This window comes from Paroedura picta, chromosome 2 (assembly GCF_049243985.1).
Source record: "Paroedura picta isolate Pp20150507F chromosome 2, Ppicta_v3.0, whole genome shotgun sequence".
Lineage (NCBI taxonomy): Eukaryota > Metazoa > Chordata > Lepidosauria > Squamata > Gekkonidae > Paroedura > Paroedura picta.
Window position 1 is genome coordinate 20,120,583 of NC_135370.1, and position 21,242 is coordinate 20,141,824.

Genomic DNA, 21,242 nt, shown 5'->3' on the forward strand with positions numbered 1-21,242 from the left:
TCCTTGACGGAGTGTCAGTTGCCATCTGACACGGCCACCCCATTCATTAAAGTCTCAACGAGCTCCTTGGAGATTCTTCTCAATTCGTCATCCTCCTAAAACGAATGGGAACCCAGTCAGTCAATCCCAAATTCCGGGGGCCTTGATGGGAGGGGAGGGGGAGGTGGTGGCTAAATCAATCAAGTGGCCATCTAATGCTTTGGAGCAAATGCACCCTTCCTTCTTGGGACCCCTCAATTCAGCGCATCAGGCTGCTGACAATCTCTGGGGATGAATTTGGGGCCGAAGGAAAGAGCGAAGAACAAGAAGAGTTGGTTTTTATACAATAGGACAACGGTACGGAGGTGGCAACGGTACGGTCTTGCCTGCTTGCTGCCTTACATCATGGAAATACTGGAGCATTGTTTGGATCAGTTGGACGCAAAGGGAGGTGTATTTTTTCATTTCGATTCTATCGAACACCGACTGCAGGGTTTTGATGGTCTCCTTCACTATCCTTTTGTCCATGCTGACAGCGCTAGTCGTGAGAGGAGTCAGGAGGGCCTCCAGAGACTCGTCCTGAAGGGAGGAAATGAGGGATGAGACCAGGTGGCCACACCGAGGGTGAGACACGCTCAGGCCTTTCTTCCGGGCTCCCTGCGCAGGCACATGGCCTGTGCCGCCAACCGAGAGCAGGACTCATTCTGCCTCTGACTTTTCTCTCCTGACAGAATGTTGCCCCTCGCGGTCCAAAGAGAGCGCGCGTGACCAAGGGAGGGATGCAGCTGATGGTGAGCTCAGAGAGACCTCCTTTCAATCAGCTGGTGGGAATTCTTCCTTCCTCCCAGGCAAGGTTGTCCAGTCCCAGGCTGGGAAATTCCCGGAGCTTTGGGGAGGGCACTTTGTTAGGGAAGAGCTTGGGCAGCCAACCACAGGGCATAGGGCCCGAGGCCTTCCTAAAAACCTAAGAAGGGCGCTGCTGGGTCAGACCAGTGGCCCATCTAGCCCAGCACAGTCCCCCTGGAGGGCCAAGAACAGGGCAGAGAGGGCGAGGCCTTCCTGAGAGCATCGGAAGAGCCCTGCTGGATCGTCTATCATAGAATCATAGAAGAGTTGGAAGGGGCCATACAGGCCATCTAGTCCAACCCCCTGCTCAACGCAGGATCAGTCCTAAGCATCCTAAAGCACCCAAGAAAAGTGTGTATCCAGCCTTTGCTTGAAGACTGCCAGTGAGGGGGAGCTCACCACCTCCTTAGGCAGCCTATTCCACTGCTGAACTACTCTGACTGTGAAAACTTTTTTCCTGACACCTAGCCTATATCGTTGTACTTGAGGTTTAAACGCATTACTGCATGTCCTCTCCTCTGCAGCCAGCAGAAACAGCATCCTGCCCTCCTCCAAGTGGCAACCTTTCAAATACTTAAAGAGGGCTATCATGTCCCCTCTCAACCTCCTTTTCTCCAGGCTGAACATTCCCAAGTCCCTCAACCTATCTTCATAGGGCTTGGTCCCTTGGCCCCAGATCATCCTCGTCGCTCTACTCTGTACCCTTTCAATTTTATCTACGTCCTTCTTGAAGCGAGGCCTCCAGAACTGCACACAGTACTCCAGGTGTGGTCTGACCAGTGCCGTATACAATGGGACTATGACATCTAGTGATGTTGATGTGATGCCCCTGTTGATACAGCCCAAAATGGCATTTGCCTTTTTTACCGCTGCATCACACTGCCTGCTCATGTTTAGTTTACAATCCACAAGTACTCTAAGGTCTCGTTCACACACAGTGTTACCTAGAAGCGTATCCCCCATCCAGTAGGCATGCTTTGCATTTTTCTGACCCAGATGCAGAACTTTACACTTATCTTTATTAAATTGCATCTTGTTCTCATTTGCCCATTTCCCCATTGTGTTCAGATCTCGTTGAACTCTGTCTCTATCTTCTATCACACCATCCGGTCTCACACAGGGGCCAACCAGTTCTTCAGGATGACCAGCAACAGGGAGTAGAGCCTGAGGCCTTCCTCTAAGGTTGCCTCCTGGCTCTGGGATTCAGAGGTGGACTGTCTCTGGATGTGGAGGTTCCCCTCAGTCCCCATGGCTAGTAGCCAGTGAGAGACTTGTCCTCCGTTCATCGGTCTAGTCCCCTTTTCAAGCTGTCTGTTCCTTGGCCATCCCAACGTCCTCTGGCAGCAAATCCCACCTTTTCATCTCTCTCTCTCTCTCTGCGCAAAGGAGTCTTTCCCAAGGAAGTTCTTTCCCAAATCTGTTCCTCCCCAGGCTCCACCCCCCAGAGCTCCAGGCTCTTCTCGATCCAGAGCTGGCCATCCTATGGGACCGCTGCCCGCGGGCATCCTCTTACTTCCAGGTTGTGTTGCAGCAGGTGTCCCAGGCCTCGGATACCGAACAGCTGCATTTGTGGACACGGTTGTGCCATCCACCCTCTGAGGACGTCCAGGATGTCCTGCTTCACAAACTTCAGTCCGATGTCTCTGTGGAACAGGAGCTGAGGCACAAAACCCCCGTCGTGAGCAAGGGCAAACAGGACCACCCCCCTCCTGATGCCCAGGCCACAGAGGAAGATCCGTTCCCCTTTAGGAGGTGGACTCTCTATGGATTACGTGGGCTCCTTGGACTGAGATCACGGCCCCTCCACGATACTGGCTCGGGGCACTTGACCACAGGTCACAACAGGAAAGCACGGCTCATTAAAACAATCCTCCCAATGGTCAAATGCACGGGATTGCGAGGTCACTTAGAAAGCTCACGACAGATGTTGCACTGGGTGTCTGCAGTGCTTGGGGGACGACAATGGCGAGGGGAGAGAAGGCCCAGGAAACAGCCCACAGGGCTTCCAGCTCCCTGCCACGGGGGAGGAAACGGCTGGGGATGGGGGGTGCTTTGGGGGACAAGGCCATGGAGTCTGCCCATCAAAGCTGGGGGAACAGAACTGTGCTGCCTGGAGAGGAGGGGTCTTTCCAGGCCCCCCCCCCCGTCCGAGGCACTCCAGCCCTTCGAGCAGATCGGCCCCCCGAGCGCTTCGGCCCTTAGAACACATCGGCCCCTAGAGCGTCTTGGTCGTTCCAGTGGTTCATAGAATGCACAGCACACTGTTTTGCAAGAGCCTTTGCGCTGCATAGATGTTTTTAGTTCCTTGGCTTTGTAAAAAAATTGTGCACAATAAAAGTAATATGAAAGTCCTTACACCCTTGAAGGTCCTAACTGTCACCCGTTGGGTTTTTAGGGTTCCACTTCCGGGTCCCCCCCTTTTGGTTTTTGTTCCATGTTGTAAAAAACACATTTTGGGGGAAAGGGGAAGGGAGCAGAGCATGATGGGAGGCTGCCTCCGTGGGACTCTTGAATTCCAGCCTGGGAAAGGAGGGGGAAAAAGCCCAGATGCGGAGAGGCGAGAGTCGACTCTCAGCCTCCCAAGGAAATCCAAGGGGAGGCTCAGACAAGGTAGGCCTCCTCACGTGGAAACCGTCGTGGTCCTTGCCCCAGACCTTGGAATGACCTCAGCGACCCCCGAAGTCCTCCACCTCCTGGGGGGGGGAGGCGGGAGATCTCCTGCTTTCCCTCCAGGCCACAGAGACCCATTCCCCTGGTGAAATGGGCAGCTCTGGAAGGTCAACGGGGTGGCAGGACACTCTCCCCCCAGCAGCACCCCCCAGCCTCTGCCCCCCGGTCTCCAGGGATCTCTGGGCAATCCTCCCGACAACCCTCACCCTCCCCACCGCCCGGAAGGGAGCTCCAGCAAGCCCGATCCCATCCGATCTCCGGAGACAAGCCAATGCCCTGGCCAGTCTCTGGAGGGGAGGCCTCCAAGGGGTTGGGGGGCAGTTCCTCCCAGGAACACGAGGGGTCAGGATGCAGAGCCAGGAAAGGGCCAACCACCTGCCCACGCCCCTGGCCTGGCTGCCAGACAGCCCCCAGGTCAGCTGGCTACGCCACACACCCCGGATGAGAAACAGCAAGAGAGCCGGGAATGGGACAGAGTCTTGGTGCCCCCAGGGAGAGCTCCTTGTGGTCCTGCCTGGCTGGGAACGGGTTCAAGGAGGTCAAGAGTCCAGTAGGCCACGATCCACGGATTGACCCAGCACAAGTGTCTGCATGTGTCGCGGTCATCCAGGGCTCACCTCGGTGAAAAAAGCCATTCCAACTGTCCTCTCCTTCAGCTCGTGATGGTACAAATATGCGTTGGCCAGTTTGAAGGTCATCACCATGTGCGCTTTGTTGAACTTGAACAGCTCCCTGTGTGGGGAAAACACCAAATCCCCAAAGGGTCAGCGACTCCGAAGGTTCAAAGTCAGGAACGACTGGGCCCTGCTACCCCTGTGGCGGCTGCAGCGCATGCGGCATCCCCCAATCTGTCTCAGGAGGCTGCAGAGTGAGCCCCACCGAAAGTGCTGTCTTTTAGGAAGCAGCATCTCATGGACAACGGGGATGCCAGACCCCAGATAGGAGCTGGGGCTCCCCCGTTCCACAGCTCCTCTCCAGGGGACGGAGATCTGTCCCCCTAGAGAAAAGGGCTGCTAGGGAGGGAGGACTCCCTCGCCCTCTCCTCCACTCAGGTCCCCCCTGCCCCCAATCCCACCGATTCTCTGGTCCACCGCCAAAGGCTCTCTAGTGAGGCAGCTGGCTCCTTCTGGCCGGCCGGCCCGTCCCTCTTGGCCTGCCTCTTCTTACCTGACGAGGTCAAAAACCCCTTCGAAGAAAGTACCCGGCTGCTGCAGTTTGTCCCAGGTGCCTTGTATCGTCAGTATGTTGTACACCCTGCAGAAGCCCATGCATGCGATGAGGTTCTTCAGGGCCTGGACGCCAGAGCTGAACGGAGCAAAGGAGAAGGTGTCCCCAGAAGCCGTTTTGCCCAGCCGGACCGCCTCTAAGGACAGGGGTGGCCCCTGCTGGCAGGCGCTCATGGGAACTGTAGTCCAAGTCCATCTGGCCATTTTGTCTATGGCCATCTGGAGAGCCACACTTTGCATGTCTATTGCTTGGGTTTTGCTGCTAGCCTAGCCTTGCCTGGCCTGGCCAAATCAGGGGTATGGCCACTGTGGAGGGCACAGACACACCTCAGAGCCCTCCAAGGGCAAGTGACTGATGGGGACCCCCGGAAGGGGCTTCCAAGACCAATGGAAGGCAGAGGTGGGTGGCCATTGCCTTCCTCTGCAGACCTTTTGTGGTCATCCTTTCTGTTGGCAGAGTTTATAGATGCCCTGGCTGCTGGAAGAATAAATAGCTTATTGAGAAAAGAAGCAGCTTTGTGAAGAAGAGAGGAGAGAGATGGTCCTAACAGTCTAACTGACTAATAGTTTTCTTCCCAAAGCAATTGGGAGCAAGTGTGCTCAAAGGAGCAGGAGCCAATGAGGACACGGGCAGAGTGTTTGGAAAAGACCAGGACATTCCTAAAATACACGTGCTACTTCACTCCTCCGGCGCAGACAGGATCCAGGAGGACAAAGTCTGAATCCCATGTTGTGAAATCTCAGTGGATGTCCATGGGCCCATCGCATGCTCTCCACCTAGCCTACCTCATAGGGTTGTTGTGAGGATAAAATGGAGGAGGGGAAAAGACGTAAGCTGCCATTGTGGGGGGAAGCGAGTAGCTTGTAGCTGAAGGACAGGTGAGATCCGTCCCTGTCTCATGGGAGAGCAGAACCGGGCCCATCTCCGATCTTGGCTTCTTACCTCACTACTCCGGATGGTTCTGAGGCCTCAGAATAATTGGACCTCCTGGATCCTTTCCTGCTCGATCCCAGGGAGTAACTGATTTGAGTCACCAGCGCTATCAGCAGGTGTGGGAATTTTTCCCGGACAACTTCAGCCGCGTTGGGCAGGGTCAGGATCCAGCGCAAGGCATTGGTGGCCTGGGGGGAGGAGAAGGAGGAATGGATTCAATAGAGGCAACCAAGAACCAGAGAACCTGCCAGGCAGCCCCTCCTGCGGACCCTGCGCAGAGACCAGGGGCTGAGTTCCAGACCACAGAGACCAGTTCCCCCGGAGACAAGGGCTACTCTGCAGGTCTGGCATTAGGCACCATCCCTCCACCACAACTACAAGGCAGAAGACTCAGGAGGGGAAAACCTGCGTCTAAAACAGGACAATTTTAGATGCAATAAACAAACTTGCTCTCTTTTTCTGAATTTGGTTTTGGCTGTAGCGACACCCAAAACAATGGTTTCTGCCAAAAAGCTTTCAGCAGCTATGGTCGAAGCAAATTTCTTTTTACAATTTCCAGGAACAAAGGCTTACGGGTAACAATTCTCCTTGGCTGCTGATGTCACCTTCACTTGGGAAGCCTTTATCGATTTTGCAGCATCAGTTATTTTTCTGGATGGATGCTTGCCTCTTTTTTCCAGTTAAGAGAACAACGTCCTCTTAGAATTTTGAGAATCTTTAAGAGTTCATTGACTTACAGATAACAGTAAGTGTCAAAATGTCTTGTACAAAACGAAATGGACTCTTTAATACTTATTGATTCATATTCATTCAAGTGCGTAGCCGTGTCAGTCTGAAGTAGCACGAGGGAGATGGTATGATGAATGCATTTTTACACTAGAATCATGACTTATAAGCCCTCTGTTACTCGTAAAATACTGCAAAGCGCTTTTCTGCTCAGCTGATGGAAGCGGCCTGGCAGAAACGACCGTTTTGCGTGTCACCGCAAGGAAAAGGCAATGAAGAAAAAGACGGCAAGCAAGTGGGCTTACGGCTTCTCAAACTGTCCTGTTTCAGACACAGCTTTTCCTGTGGTGTGGGAATTCTGTCCCCCCTCTGAGATCCCTCCTCCCACCTCCAAAACGTTTCCTGCCCAGCCTCCCCGGCCCTGGATGGCCAGGCTCTTCCCAACCCGGAGCTGGCGGCCCAAAGGGACCCAGAGCAGTCCTGGTGGGGCTTTGTACCGCCAGAGGCAGGAGGGACTTGCTGTGGCGCCTCCCAGAGTGTTCCGAGCGGGGGTCTTCGCCCTGCAGACGTTTCAGCAGCGGCCTCAGGAGCCTGGTGTTGGAATAGGGATCGGAAACCAGGGCTTTCCACACCTCCTTGGCATTGCTGCGGTTTTAAAAACAGAGCAAGAAAGGAAACTCAGGCTTTGGCTCACACTCCCACTGGCGGCCCCAACTGCAGGCCTTCCGTCCCATGGTGAGATCTCTGGGTCAGGGGGGCAGCTGCTGCCAAAGCCCCATCTCCCCACCCACCCAGCCAAGCCGACTGGACCTCCCACGGCCCCTCAGGGAAGTGGCTCAGGGAAGTCCCCTCTAGCCCCACCCGCTTCCCGAAAGCACTTGGCAGGTGTCAGGCCAAAGATCAGGGCGTGGGCACCGCATTGGGGAGCCCTGCTCTGCTGTGTTCCTCCCCAAACATCACCCAAACCTCCCCACAACCCACCCTCAACAGCTGCCCCACCTACCCATCACAGCCCACGGAGACTTCCAGCAGGCAGTCCACCACTCCGCCGACACGCCTGCACGCCAGGGAGCAGATGGCCCTCTTGGCCTCCTGCTTGGCGAAGGCATCCCGGATGATGGGGAGGCGGCTGTATATCTCCCTGACAGTCAAGGGCAGCTGCAGGACGGAAAGGGGAGCATGAAGGCAACAACCTGCCTGCCCTCTCGCCCCTGCCTTCCCACCAGCCAGTTTTCAGTTAGAGTCGATACGATACGATACGATAACATTTATTGTATGTAGCCAAAGGCCATTACAAAACACAATTAAAACAATATGGCACAAATATAAACAAATAAAACAATATTTCTCCAATATTGTGTACCTAAAAATGTAAACATGGACTACTAAGTTACAATAAAAGAGATAAAATGGTGTATCAAGGTGGAGGCTCCTGTAAAAATGCATTAGCTCGAATCTTCCTGGCAGCCAGAGCAAAAAGTGCCACCCTATAAGAGATATAGGGGTCGACATCTGATAACAGATAGGTGACTTTGTTAAAATCAGAAATAGGGTGAGAGTTTGGTAATAGCTTGGCAAGGAATTTGCCCCTGGGTTCGGAGTACAGGGGACAAGCCAAGACATAGTGGGGCAGGTCCTCCACAGATGGATTTCCACATATGCACAGGCGTTGGGCTGTGGGTATTCGGAGATATCGCCCAGAGAGCATGGCTGATGGCATCATTTCAAACCGCAAAGATGTTAGGGCCAAGTTAGAGTCGGAAGATCCATTCCTTGGGGCCAGAGAGACCGTCTGGAACCTGCAAAAACCTAGCGGCCCCTTCAAGGACATTCATTTTCCTATTTATGGGTAGGCATTTGTGGACTGTGCTCCCTGAGAGAGCCAGCGTGGCTGAGAGTGGTGGGCTGCAATCTGGAGGAGCCTATTAGAATCCACGCCTCCCCATGCAGCTATCTGGGGGACCTTGGACTAGTCCCAGTTCTTTTTGGGCTGTTCTCGCACAGCAGTTTCCCCTGGAGCTCTCTCAGCCCCACCTACCTCTGGGGTGGGGAGAGGAAGGAAAAGGTATTTGTAAGCCACTTTCGGACTCCTTTGAGTAGTGAAAAGCGGGTTTCAGAAATCCAGCTCTTCTTTACTGATACAGCGGTTCTAACGGAGCAGTAATATCGGGGCTCTCTCAGCCTCGCCTCCCTCACAGGGAGTCTGTTGTGGGGAGAGGAAAGGAAAGGCGAGTGGAAGCCGCTTTGAGACCCCTTTGTGTAGAGAAAAGCGGCATATAAGAACCAACGCTTCCTCCTCCTCCTCCTCGATAACTCTCCTTTCTTATTCATAGGGTCTCCAAATTCAGCGCAGGGCAGCTTCCTGGGCTGATATGGGAAGGAGGCAGGACCCCTCCTTTCTGCCCCCCTGTCCACAACTACCAGACAAGCTCCCCCCCCCCAATTTCCTCTTGTTCCTCACATCTTCCACATCCGTCCCGCACTCTTCCAGGAAGGATCTCAGCAGCATTGATGCAGCCTGAGAGATGAGTCTGTCTCCGTGAATCAGGTTGCTGGTGGTTTTGAGAACCAGTTCTGTGAGCTGACCGGGGCTGAGGTGCTCCCCGAAAGCCTGACACAGAGAGAAAGCAGAACGAGGGTTTTCCTTGGACCTGCTGCTCACCCCGGCTGTTCATGGCGACACCGAGCGGGAAGGAAAACTGCAAGAGCAACGAGACCAAGCAGGAGCCCTGCAGCACCCTGAGGGGGAACTAACTTTTGTCTAGCCGTCCTGGACAAGAGATGATTTTGTCAGAGGCCCACTGGCCTTTGCAGGAGCCACCCACAGATAAAGGGGGGCAGATTCACATAGTTGCCTCTCCAGTATAGCAGCTTCAATATGTGATCTGAATCTGAGATTCCGGTCCAGTAACTGGCTCTCTCTCACATATCCAATAAGCTGTGACTCTTGAAGTCTCCAGGGAAGGCCAGACTGGCTCTCCAGATGTCCATGGACTACAACTCCCATGAACCCCTGCGCGGGAATGGACATCTGGAGAGCCACAGTTTGGCCACGCCATAGACCCAGAAAATCTGGTTCATTCCTAAGGTACTACTGGACTTGAATCGACCTCTTCTACAGCAGAACAACATGGCAACGCTCCTGGAATGATTGGAACAGCCAAATCTGAAGGTTTTTCAGGGCTGTAGCATGGAGGTCCCTAGGAATGAATGACCTCCAAAATTCCTATAGTAATAGTAGGCAGGAGTTCTGGCCCTGCTGGTGGACCTCCCGAAGGCCCCTGGGCTCTGGCCCCTGTGAGACCCCGAGTGTTGGACTGACTCGTCCCCTGGCCTGATCCAACAAGGGCTTCTCTTTTGTTATTCCCGGCCGCGGCTAGCCTGGTCTCATGAGACCTCGGAAACTCCAGAGGGTCCGCTTTGGCTAACACGTGGATGGGAGACCACAAAGAAGAATTCCAGGGTGGCGAAGCAGAGGCGGGGAAACTACCTGTGAATTTTGGGCTCTGGAAATCCTGTGGGGGGCCAAAAGCTGGCTACACAAACTGCACCTTCAAAGAATCCACCTGGACATTCAAACTGAGCGTGTCTGGGGGAAGTTCCTCTAGCACTCTCTTCCAGAGATGGACTTTCCCCAGACATGCTCAGTGTGAATGGCTTCCCATGGGTGTCCTGCTAAAAACGCAGCCCAGAAAGTTTCCAAACCCAAAGGGAAATCTGCCACATGGCCTTCTGGACTGTGGTTTTAGTGGGACACCCATGGGAGTCAACTGGAAAGATGGCGGGAGAAGAAAAGGCCTGGGAGGGAGATTATTTTTAGGATTATTCTATTAGTTTTATTAGATTTATAGTCTGCCTTCCTCCTGGGACTCAAGGCGGATGACATGATCACACCCCATAAAAGCCCAGCCCCCATTAAAGCCCAAGGTGGCTAAAAAGACCCTCCTACCACCCCACAGTCATCAAACCAAGGGTTCACCCGAGAGGACAGAGGACTCTGACCTTCGGCGGTCTTGGGAAGTACCTGGGCCACTTTAGAGGCGTCGTTATGAAAGACGGAAGGGCCGGAAATGAAAAGGTCTTCTCGCTCCCATTTCACGATATTCCCCTTCTTGTTCTTGGGTCTCTTGTCCATCTCCTTAACTAATCAGAATGTTTCGGGAGGGAAAAGTCAGCGTTACTTTCTTCCCCATCCGCCGGCTGTTCCCCACTTCAGGCAGCCCGCCTGGGCCCCATCTGCACACGCTAGATCAGTGGTCCCCAACCTTTTTATCACCGGGGACCACTCAACGCCGGGGACCACGCACCGGGGACCACTCAACGCCTTTTACTGAGGCCAGGTGGGGGGGGTAGTTTACTCCTCTACTCTCAACCACTGCCCTAACGCTCTCTGATCGCTATGGTAATGTTTAAACATCCCTTCAAAATAAGATACAGACACGCCACAACAATGAACATAAGGAACATTTTCTTGTCATGGAAATCTTAACTCATGACAATGACAAATCAATGGTTACCCTGAGCTTGTTTCTCTGCAACGAGATAGTCCCATCTGGGAGTGATGGGAGACAATGACACCCGAAGTGTGTTGTAATGTAAAGGGCCGGGGGGGGAAGGGCGGGTGGGGGGGAGAAGGTGTCCCTCGGGGCCACCTCCAATTAGTCGAAGGACCACATGTGGTCATCCGCTAGATGATGCGCTTTCAATGCCCTTTCGAAGAATCCAGCTGCAAAAGCGCACTGAAAGTGCATTATCCAGTGTGTGCAGAATGGGCCACTGGTCCCTACTGCTGCTTTTGCATTATATCTTGCCGTTTCCACACTGTAGGTGCCCTGAGGAGGGGGGGAGACCCTACCTTAGAAAAGTTTAGGAAGCCCTGAAAGGCCAATTTATTTCCTCGGGGAGGGGGTTAATGGGATATAAATAGCAGGTATTTGGGGATTTGGGACTTTACTTGGTTGGGTTTCAGTTGTGAAGAACACCCCCGAAGGCAGAGATGGAATTCAGTGAGATCGGAACATGCTGGAAAGACACTTCAGGGAAGCAGGGTGTGTGAATGAGATCTTGGGGCACTTGGGGACGGGAAGCTAAAGGCGAGCAGACAGGGTGATGCGGCGGTAAAGGAGGCAAAGGCAGCCTTGGGCTGTATGAAAAGAGGCATCCCATCAAAATCGCAGGATGTCCGAGTCCCACCGTACATCCCACATTGCTTAGACTGCTCCTGGAATCCCATGTCCAGTTCTGGAGGCCCCACTCCAGAAAGGACGTGGACAAAATGGAGACGGTGAAGAGGAGATGGCCAAGCCAAGTGAGGAAAGGTCTGGGGAAGAGGAGGTGGAGAGGGGACAGGACGGCTCGCTTAAAGTATCTCAAAGGTTGTCATTTGGAGGAGGGCAGGGAACAGTTGATGGCAGAGGATAGGACCCACAGTCATGGATTTAAACTATGGGTAGAAAGGTACAGGCTACAGATCAGGGAATCTTTCTGTACAGTCTGAGTACTTCAGCAGTGGGATGGCCTGCCTGAGGAGGTGGGAGCTCCCCCTCATTGGCCGTCTTCAAGCAGCGGCTGGACAGATCCTTCTCCTGGATGCTTAAGGCTGATCCTGCACTGAGCAGGGGGTGGGATTAGGTGGCCTGCATGGCCCCTTCCCACTCTAGGATTCTAGGAGTCTAGTTCAGCAGTGGGATGGGCTGCCTAAGGAGGTGGGGAGCTCCCCCTCATTGGCCGTCTTCAAGCAGCGGCTGGACAGATCCTTATCCCGGATGCTTGGGGCTGATCGAACTCTATGATACTACGCTGCAATGATTTTACAATTACAATTCCTTAGCTGCCCTGAGGAATTGGGAAAAGGAGATCTTTTAATATATATTAAAAGCCTTGAAAGGCCATTTATGTATATATATGAATTGGGAGGGGGCTTCATCACACATAGGGAGGGTTCTGTTGGGGGGGGGGTGCAGTCCGATCCTGCTAGAAGGGACAAAATCCACAAGCATCTGTTGGCCAGGATGAGGCCAGTTTTGTCTCACCAGGAGACAGAAAAGAGTCGGTTAGTTTTGTTGCCCATCAGTTGTCTGCTGCTGGAAACGTTAATTCAAACTACATTTCATCTGGCCCCTTAGGACTTCATGGGATTTTAAAAGTGCTGCGATCCCCCCCCGCCCCCGAGTCTGCCAGGAGAGGACGGAATCAGCATTTCAACAGTAAACAAATAAATAAAGATGAGCTTTGAGCTGGTGGTTTTCAGATTTCCCAGCATGCCCCTCACCCATTTTGCTCATGGTCAGGTGGTGGAGGTGGTACATCGCTTGGGCCGCCTGCAGGCCGATCTCCTTCACGCTGTCCATGGTCCGCATGCCCAACACCGCCACCAGCTGGCCAAGCAAGGAAAACTCCTGCGAGACCTGAAAGGGAGAGGGAGGTGGGAAGGGGCCCCCAGGAAGCCTGCCGTGCTTTCCTCCTGCAGGGCCCCAGGCTGCCTCACTGGCCCAGAGAGAAGACTCGCCCCCCCCACTTCCCCCTCGAAGGGGAAACACCCTGGACCCCCTCTTCTTCTCCTGCAGCTGACGGGCTGCATTTGCACTGGGAGGCATCACTGCTGCAGCAGCCCCTGAAACACTCAACAGCGTTGCTGTCAGGTCAGGAGGTTTCATGAGACGCTGCTTGTTTGTTCAGAGGTCTCGCACAACCAGTGGGGGTCCCTCTAGTCCAGCCTCCTGTCTCACGCGGGGCCGCCAGTTCCTGGGGCAGGCCCGCAACAGAGCCCAGAGGCTGTGGCCTCCATAAGAACATCAGGAGAGCCCTGCTGGAGCTGCTTCGGGGGATCCAACAAGATGCCCGGCATTTCGGTCACGGGATGTGCCCCTTGGGATGGGCTCTTCCGCTCCCAAGGATGCTCACGTCAAAATCGAGGTGTTCGGCGGCAAACTTCAGCACATGGCTGGTGCTCCTCACGGCTCTTTCCCGCTCGTGGGGCATCTCCGATTCCATCCAGCCGTTGGTGTGCTGTGAAGAAAGAGCACACTGGAGACAGAGAGGAAAACCAGAACCAGCAAAGTGTCCGTTCCAGGACCACTCCCAGAATGGCCCGTTGGGAAAGGACAAGGTTTGAGCCCAGTGGCACCCTGAAGACGCACAGAGAGAATTCGGGGGGTCTAAAGGGGAAGGATGGCTCCTCGCCAGAGAGCAGAGATGAATTCCCCTGGCAAAAACAATGGGTGTTTGGCGTGGGCTCCACGGCATCGTACCCCTCCGAGGTCCCCGCCCTGCCCAGCTCTCCCCTCCCATGGAGTGGCCTTCCTTTCTCGATGGGCTGGTCCTCTCCCCACTGGAGAGCTGGCTTGTTCTTCGCTGTGGGCAGGCCTTGCTGCGGGGGCCCCTGAGCGGCCTCCCCCCTAGAGAAGGCTTCCTCAGCCCGGGTTTCCTGGGACAGCCCTGGAAGGGTTTTCTGCAGGGGTGGGAGGGGATGGGTTTTGTGCACATATTTCCTCAAGTGATATGACCGCAGATGGTCATGCCAGTCTGCTCCCCCCTCCCAAAACGGCCAGTGATGGGCCCGGAGGGGGCGGGGAGGGGGGGGGCCCCGAGTGGGCGTGTCCACAGCTCTGCTTCCCAACCGTATTCTGCACGATCGCACCCCTCCTGGGGTTTGTCGAAGCCCAAAGGATGTTTCAGGGCTTTGTCCATGGTTAGAAAGTAGAGAAAGGCTGATCTAGAGTTTCTCTCCTGACCTCCAGGGATCAGAGAAGAGCTCACCCCAAGAAAACAGCCACTTTGGGCGGTGGCCTTGATGGATGCTCCTCTCCTTGGGCCCTGCCCAGGGAAATCCCAAGTCGGCCACCTAAGCAGCTCCCTAAAGGCCATGCATGCCTGCTCTATGCCATGGAATAGAGGCTTTAAGCTGGGCCTGCATTGAGCAGGGGGCTGGACTAGACGCTGGTCCGGCCCCTTCCCACTCTACGGTTCGATCCTGGATTAAGCAGGGGCTTGGACTATATGGCCTGGGTGGCCCCTTCCCACTCTAGGATACTATGCTTTTATTAGGCCTTAGAGGAGTTACTAGTTCCCTCACTATCAATATTTCTTGAAGTCCATCCATGTTGGGCACCTCGGACAGGAGGCTGGTGAGCACTGAATTGCACGCGCTCATCGTCTGCTCGTAGAAGTCCTAAAGGGAGAGAAGACAACGCCGTTAGCATGAGCCAAGGCACGGAGAAGGTCAGTCTGCCAGACGTGGCCAGGGCTGGGGAAAGCAGGGCTTCTATTCCAGTGGAATATCCAGATGCGTTTGCAAGCAGGACAGGCCCAAGGGTGAGCCTCCGGGACACAGCTCTCACGTGCCAAATGGCCGCCATTCCTGAGGCTGCGTTTATAAAAAGCAAACGGGTGGCATTGCAGAAAGAGGAGTGTGGGGAGAACAGGGACCTCAGTGGGGCCCAAGGCCACCCAGTTCCCCCTCCAAAGCCGCCCTTTCCTCCAGGGGCACTGATCTCTGCCGTCTGGAGATGTGGTGCAATTCTGGGGGATCCCCAGGCCCCACTTGGAGGCTGGCATACTCTCTGCTAGCCCTAAAGGGAGAGAGAAAAGGAGAGGGGAGGGGACAATAAAAGGAGAATAACCAGGCAACAATGTGTGGGGTCCAAGAAGATGGCTACGTAGATACCGTTGAGAAACCAGAGAGAAAGACCCTGTTCCTCTTTCCAGAGAGAGGGCAGGGGATGGGTCCACTTTGCCACCCCCTGGGGCCCCGATCCTCGGGGCCTGGTCAGGGGAGAGTTCTTGGCATTGGGAAGAAGGGTGCAGGGACAGATTGGCAGCTTCGACTGAGCCCTTTCCCACCAGTCCCACTGGGCTGAGAATGAGTTCCTGCCAAATGGCCATTGGCCCCAGGTTGCAAAAACAGTCCCCCTTGGGGCCAGCCATTCCAGGGAGAGGGTGGGAGAATCGAGAAACAGCAGCTGGGATGTTTGCTTGGGGGAGGTGTGAAATTCGAGGAGGGGAACAATGATGTCCAAAAGAACAAGCAGCTTTCAAAGGGGAGGAGATCAATTCATGGAGGAGAAGTCTGTCAATGGCTGCGAGCTATTGTGACTAAAGGGATCCTCCCCATTCAGGGGCACTAATCCTCTGAATCCCAGGGTCAGGAGGCAAACTCAGGCGCAGGCCTGGTCCTTGCCGCTGGCCCTCCCCCCGGAGGAGCTGGTGGGCCGCTGGGTGAGCCAGGATGCTGGACTGGATGGGCCACTGGCCTGATCCAGGAGGGCTCTGCTCATGTTTTCACGAGTCAGCAGCTAAAACAGTAGAAAGAAGATGCAGCAGGACAGGAGAAAGTTGAGGGACAAAATCCAGGATAATGTGGCGACCCTCTGCTGATGGTTGCCAACTCCAGAGGGGGAAAGTCCTGGGGATCCCCTTCCAAAACCTCACCCCCACCCCCCCAGGCTCCACCTCCAAACCTATACAAAATTCCCAGTCCATAAATTGGCAACGCTGGATTTGACTGTGACTCTCTCTTCTGCAATACTGAGGCCGTTTTGCCAGCAACAAAGTCTCAGATCCAGATGTTCAACTGCAGGCCGACGCGGCCCCCCTATCAAGCAGGGCTCCTCGCCCTTCCTAAGCCCGTGGGCACCTCTGGAATCCTTCCCCAAGAGCATGGGCTCAGCCACAGCATGGCTGCCTCAGGGGGCGGAGCCAGGCACAAAAAGGCAGGGAATGAGGTTAGGCATCTCTAAGAAGAAGCCAACCAGCATCTTGGGCTGAGGGGGAGGTTGCTGCTGAAGCGACTTTTTAAGAAGTCTGCACAACCTACCAAATTCCCAGGGGGAAAAACCACGCTGGGGGGCCGTGCTCTGAAACCACAGGCATGGGTCAGGCGATCCCTTGTGTCCAATTGCAAGGAGATGAGTCCCATCCCACCTGCCTTGTCTCTGAATCTGAACTTAGTTCCTGGCCAAGACACCATGTTTTTCAGTTTTGACCCCTGGACAGGGAGGGGGAGGCACCTGAGTTTGCGTTGGGTACGTAGAGCTGCCTGCTTTCAGCTTGGTCATTTTGAGAGCTGGTAAAGAATACACCTTCTTGATGGTCTTGCTCACTAAGTTGGATCTGACCTCACAGTCCAGCACAGGCTTCAGGAGACTGCAAATAAAACAGACAGTGGTGGAGGTGGGGGTGGAGAAACATTAGGACCCCACCACCCCGCCAAGGATGCACACACCTTCCCCCTACAGTCGATTCAACAGGATCAGCTCTGAATGTTTTATTCTCAAACAGCAGAGCAGATGCCAAGTCTGAGGGGTCCCAGTTAAAGACAAGAAGAAGAAGTAGAGATGATTTTAAATATCCACGAACCCAAGGAGTCCCGAAGTGGGACCCTTCCCTTCCTCTCCCACAACAGACACCCTGGGAGGTTGGTGAGGCTGAGAGTCCTCTGACAGGACTGCTCTGCGGAAACAGCCCTAAGAGAACTGTGTTGGAATGGCAATCAGCAAGTAATTTGGGGAAGTCAGCCCTGTGGGGATGTTGTTCAGCAGTGTAAGCAGCTCACTAGTGACATCTAATGAACACTGTGAGGTTGCAGGGAATTCTGAGCCATGTGCTCTGTTTAATCTGAGCTACCCCACCCACTTCCTCCTTTTTGAGGAAGAGAAGGTCAGCGTGCTTTGCAGAAGCAAGCAAGGAGCATCCATGAAGGATCTGCTGATGTGAGGCAGCCATAGAGGCAACTACTGTTTGCAACTACTCTGAAGAAGAAGAAGAAGACGGGAATGTTTGAATCCCCAAAACCACCACTGAGAGGGGATTGGTGGCTTACAATGATTGACAACCTGAGGAGCAGGAAGAAACCTGCAGGTTGGACACACTTCCGGCTTCTCCGCCACCTTGTCGGGAAGGGAAAAGCCATGATGAGATGGCAGAATAATGCGGGAGGGGTCTCCCATCAGCAAGCGGTCAAGTGTGCGGTTTACAATCGCACTTTTACAAGCAGGAGGTGGCACGAATTGTCCCCCTCTATGCAGAAATGGTCATGGTTTGGGTCTTGCTTCTGCCCGCCAGCCTCGGAGGGCACCTGATACTTCTCACTTGGGTGGACAAGGGCTGCCATCACAGGAAGTGTCTGGCTTGAAGCTCTTCTGCCCTCAAACTACATCCTTTCCTTAGTCTCCTTTGGGTTGTTCCTCCCCCCTTCTCTTCACAACGGATGCCTGGCATTTCTCCGGCTGCAAGGCACCAGGAGCCTGGCCAGGAGAGCTAAGGAGGAGGAAACCTTGGGTACATACGTAAGGGAGCCAATGGTGGTCAGAGCAAGGTGGAGGATCGGGAAGCACACTGACTCCTGGGGCTCTTCTTCGATCATTTCCTGCAGTGGAAAAACACACAGACAGAGGGTCACTTCCAAGTGATGCTTTTAGGCAGGGGTGGCCCAACTGTGGCTCTCCAGATGTCCATGGACTACAATTCTGGAAAGGTTCCCTCAGAGGATGCCAGACAAAGCCTGGGATTCCGCTCCAGTCCCTCCACTCCCCAGATCCCGCCCTCCGCAGGCCCCATTCCCATTTCTCCACACAGAGGTGGCAGCCCTGGCCAGACGACGGCCGCCCCTTTCCGCAGGGGACTCCACTTGGGGACTCCACAGGGGACTCCACTTGAGTCGCTACGATGCAGAGAAGTCTGTGAGGGTCCGGGCCAATGGAACGGAGGTCCCAGGAGCCTCCACTGGCAGCCTCGGGACCCCAAGGCCACACCCCAAGCACGTCCCAAGCTTGAGACTCACTCCCCCAGAAGCCCCCTCCCTGCTTTCCCCCTCCACTTTGACTTACTATTATGCATTGGAGCAATTCAGATTTGTGGGGGCAATCTTGCCTCCGGCTCCCCTGGAGGGCTCTGCTGATCAGGTTGATAGATTTTAGGAATGCTGTTTTAAGTGGTTGATTCTGGACGGAGGAGAAAGAAGCAGGGTGCAGAGAGGTTAGACCACCTTCCAGGAGTGGGTGCTGGGGGGAGGCGCCCAGCTGGAGGGAGACGGGAATCCCAGCGTCCTTCACGCAGGCAATCCCAGGAGCTGGCTGGGACGTTCCCCTCTTTTTTACAATTGAGAAACCCCTGAAACATTCTTTAGGCTTCAAGAAACTCCCAAATTTATTTATTTTTTTTGTGGGGGGGGGGGGTTGGCATGACCATTTCTGGTCGTATCACCTGATAAAAGTTTAACAACTGAAAAAATAGATATACAAAATGAACCCCCAGCAATTTGGGAAACCCTTCCAGGACCACCAGGAAAGTCTTCACCAGGGGAACGACCCAGAGTTTATACGGAGACCAATCTCAGCTAGAATGGCCAGACCCTCCAGTGGAAGGGGGGTCCCTCGCCACCAGGCCCCACTGGCCAACACCAATGATCTGACTAGGAGGGGGACCTTACCCAGAAAAGACTGGGGTCCGGTCAATATTGCAGCAGTGCATCTATGTCACTACCCAAAGAGACCTCATCCCGTTGGGGACGGCACATCCGGTGTGACCCGGAAGTGACGCCATGAGGTCAGTGGTGGTGAGGTGACACTCTGGCTTTCGGACGAAAGCTTTAGGGTAGAAGTCAAATGGACCACACAGTCTTTGCCCAAAGACCAGAGCGTTGCCCTGCCATCGCTGCAGGACTCTTCCGGGTCACCTCGGAAGGGATGGAGGGACATCATGGCAATGTGGGCGGAGCTTCCCTAGGATGGAGGCGGGAATATCAGCCGGATGTTGGGAGGAGCTTCTGAGCAACGCAGGCTGCTCATGGGGAATTCGCTTCTCCAGACGTGTGGGCTCTCCCTCCTGGGAGGGAAACGGAAGCAGATTACCGGATTATCGCTCGGGGATCCTGTAGGTCATCCTGCATACTGCAGGGGGGTGGACTGGGTGGTCTTTAGGCCCCCTTCCAGGTATATCATTCCACAGTTTCTTTTTCCCATGGAGTCAGAAACAATTATGGGGCCACCTTTGCGTGTGTGTTTGGGGAAATAATACACCCACAAGGCCCATTATTTTTGCACCCGAATTCTTAGCAACGCAGCATGATGTGAAAGGGTTAAGGTAGGGTTGCCAGCTCCAGGTTGAGAAATTCCTGGAGATTTGGGGGGCGGAGTCTGGGGAGGGGCCAGAATGTTGCAGGGGAGGGGCCAGAATGTCACTGAATCTGCCTTTTGAAGCAGCCATTTTCTCCAGGGGATTCAAGAGATTCGGGAAGGAGAAGTATATCAGTGGCCAGTAACCCTGGTGACTGGGGGAACCTCCACAGTCAGAAGCAGTCAATCTCTGGAGCACAGAGTGAGGAGGTCACAAGAGGGGAAGGTCTTGGCCTCTCTGCCTTGTGGTTGGCCCTCCAGAAGAACCGGCTGCCCTCTGGGTATGACCGGATGCTGGACTAGAGGACCCCTGGCCAGATCCAGCTGGGCTCTCCGGATGTTTCCCAGTACCTTGTAGCCCGCACGGAACTGCCTCAGCAGCTCCGAGATGAGGAACTCGATCAGCAGGAGCAGGTCTTCTGTATTGGCCCCAGCGGCCGCATGCCCGTAGCACTCGATCCATGCGATGCAATCCTGAATGGGAACCCGGCCCTGCAGATCCTGGAGGTGAAGGGGAAGAAAGGGAAACCATTCAGCCGTATATCGAGCACAGCACAGTTCGAATCAGCCTCTGGACACCCTCAGCTCCTGAGAGTGTTCAGGAGAAAGGCAAGAAGATGAAAATGTCAAGGAAAGGCCTTAAAAGAGCCAGATTTCTGCCTGGTGGAAAGCACAGCCAACCCAGGGCCAGGGTCTGCCAAGGCAAGAGGGGGAGAGAGGTGGCTGACCATTGCTGGCCTATGTCTAGCGGCCCTGAATGTCCGTGGAGGTCGCCCACCCAAGGACTCACCAAGGCCAGCCCGGCTTAGCTGCTGAGATCTGAGCAGACGGACCTAGCCAGGTGACCCTGTTGAGACACAACTAATTGGCTCAGTGGACTTCGTGTTCCTTTGGGCTCTTTTAGCCTCATGTCCCTCACAGGGTGTCTCTTGTGGGTAGAGGAAAGGGAAGGCGACTGGAAGCCGCTTTGAGACTCCTTCGGGCAGAGAAAAGCGGCATAGAAGAACCAACTCTTCTTCTTCTTAAGTAATCTCAGGGCTCTCTCAGCCCAACCTCCCTCACAGGGTGTCTGTTGTGGGGAGAGGAAAGGGAAGGCGACTGGAAGCCGCTTTGAGACTCCTTCGGGCAGAGAAAAGCGGCATAGAAGAACCAACTCTTCTTCTTCTTAAGTAATCTCAGGGCTCTCTCAGCCTCCCCTCCCTCACAGGGTGTCTGTTGTGGGGAGTGGAAAGGGAAGGCGACTGGAAGCTGCTTTGAGACTCCTTCGGGTAGAGAAAAGCGGCATAGAAGAACCAACTCTTTTATCCACATATTAAGCTTAAAGATGTAGAAAAACAGGAGACGGGGACCATATTTTTTGATACAATGCTGCCCACTGAGAAATATCTTCAGCCTAGGGTTCTTTTGGGGCTCCAGCTGAATTCAGAATAGATTCAGCTGGGGAAAGGCTTTTGTTTTTTGGGGCTCTTCCCTCCATGAAGAAGAAGAGTTGGTTCTTATATGCTGCTTTTCTCTCCGCAAAGGAGTGTCAGAGCAGCTTCCAATCTCTTTCCCCTCTTCTCCCCAAAACAGGCACCCTGTGAGGGAGGTGGGGCTGAGAGAGCTCTGGGAGAGACTGATCGGTGAGAACAGCACTATCAGAGCTGCAACTAGTCCAAGGTCACTCAGCTCAGTCCCAGCTCACCCGATTAGAAGCCGCTGGTCTTACGCGCTCCACCAAGCTGGCTCCCCCACTCCAGCCAGCCGCAT

At 54.4% G+C, this 21,242-nt stretch overlaps 1 protein-coding gene across 1 annotated transcript; it reads right to left on the reverse strand.

The window, feature by feature from the left end:
• On the reverse strand, positions 1-21,242 carry LOC143830979 (maestro heat-like repeat-containing protein family member 7). The gene is made up of 18 exons (XM_077324197.1): positions 21,228-21,242; positions 19,845-19,994; positions 18,207-18,320; positions 17,667-17,746; positions 16,389-16,524; positions 14,456-14,551; positions 13,285-13,389; positions 12,653-12,788; positions 10,406-10,524; positions 8,843-8,992; positions 7,385-7,539; positions 6,879-7,026; positions 5,665-5,843; positions 4,663-4,800; positions 4,113-4,227; positions 2,339-2,482; positions 382-558; positions 1-95 (listed from the first exon to the last, which is right to left on the reverse strand). Exons 1-18 carry the CDS (start codon positions 21,240-21,242, stop codon positions 15-17), a joined length of 2,238 nt encoding a protein of 745 aa, XP_077180312.1. The 3' UTR covers positions 1-14.

Bases quoted from the DNA above. Each gene is read 5' to 3' on its own strand.
- LOC143830979 (XM_077324197.1), bottom strand. The intron at 12,789-13,284 runs GTGAGCATCCTT...TCTCCCTTTCAG, and splicing joins CCGAACACCTCGATTTTGAC to GTCTCGCAGGAGTTTTCCTT. The intron at 7,027-7,384 runs GTAGGTGGGGCA...TTAAAACCGCAG, and splicing joins GTCTCCGTGGGCTGTGATGG to CAATGCCAAGGAGGTGTGGA.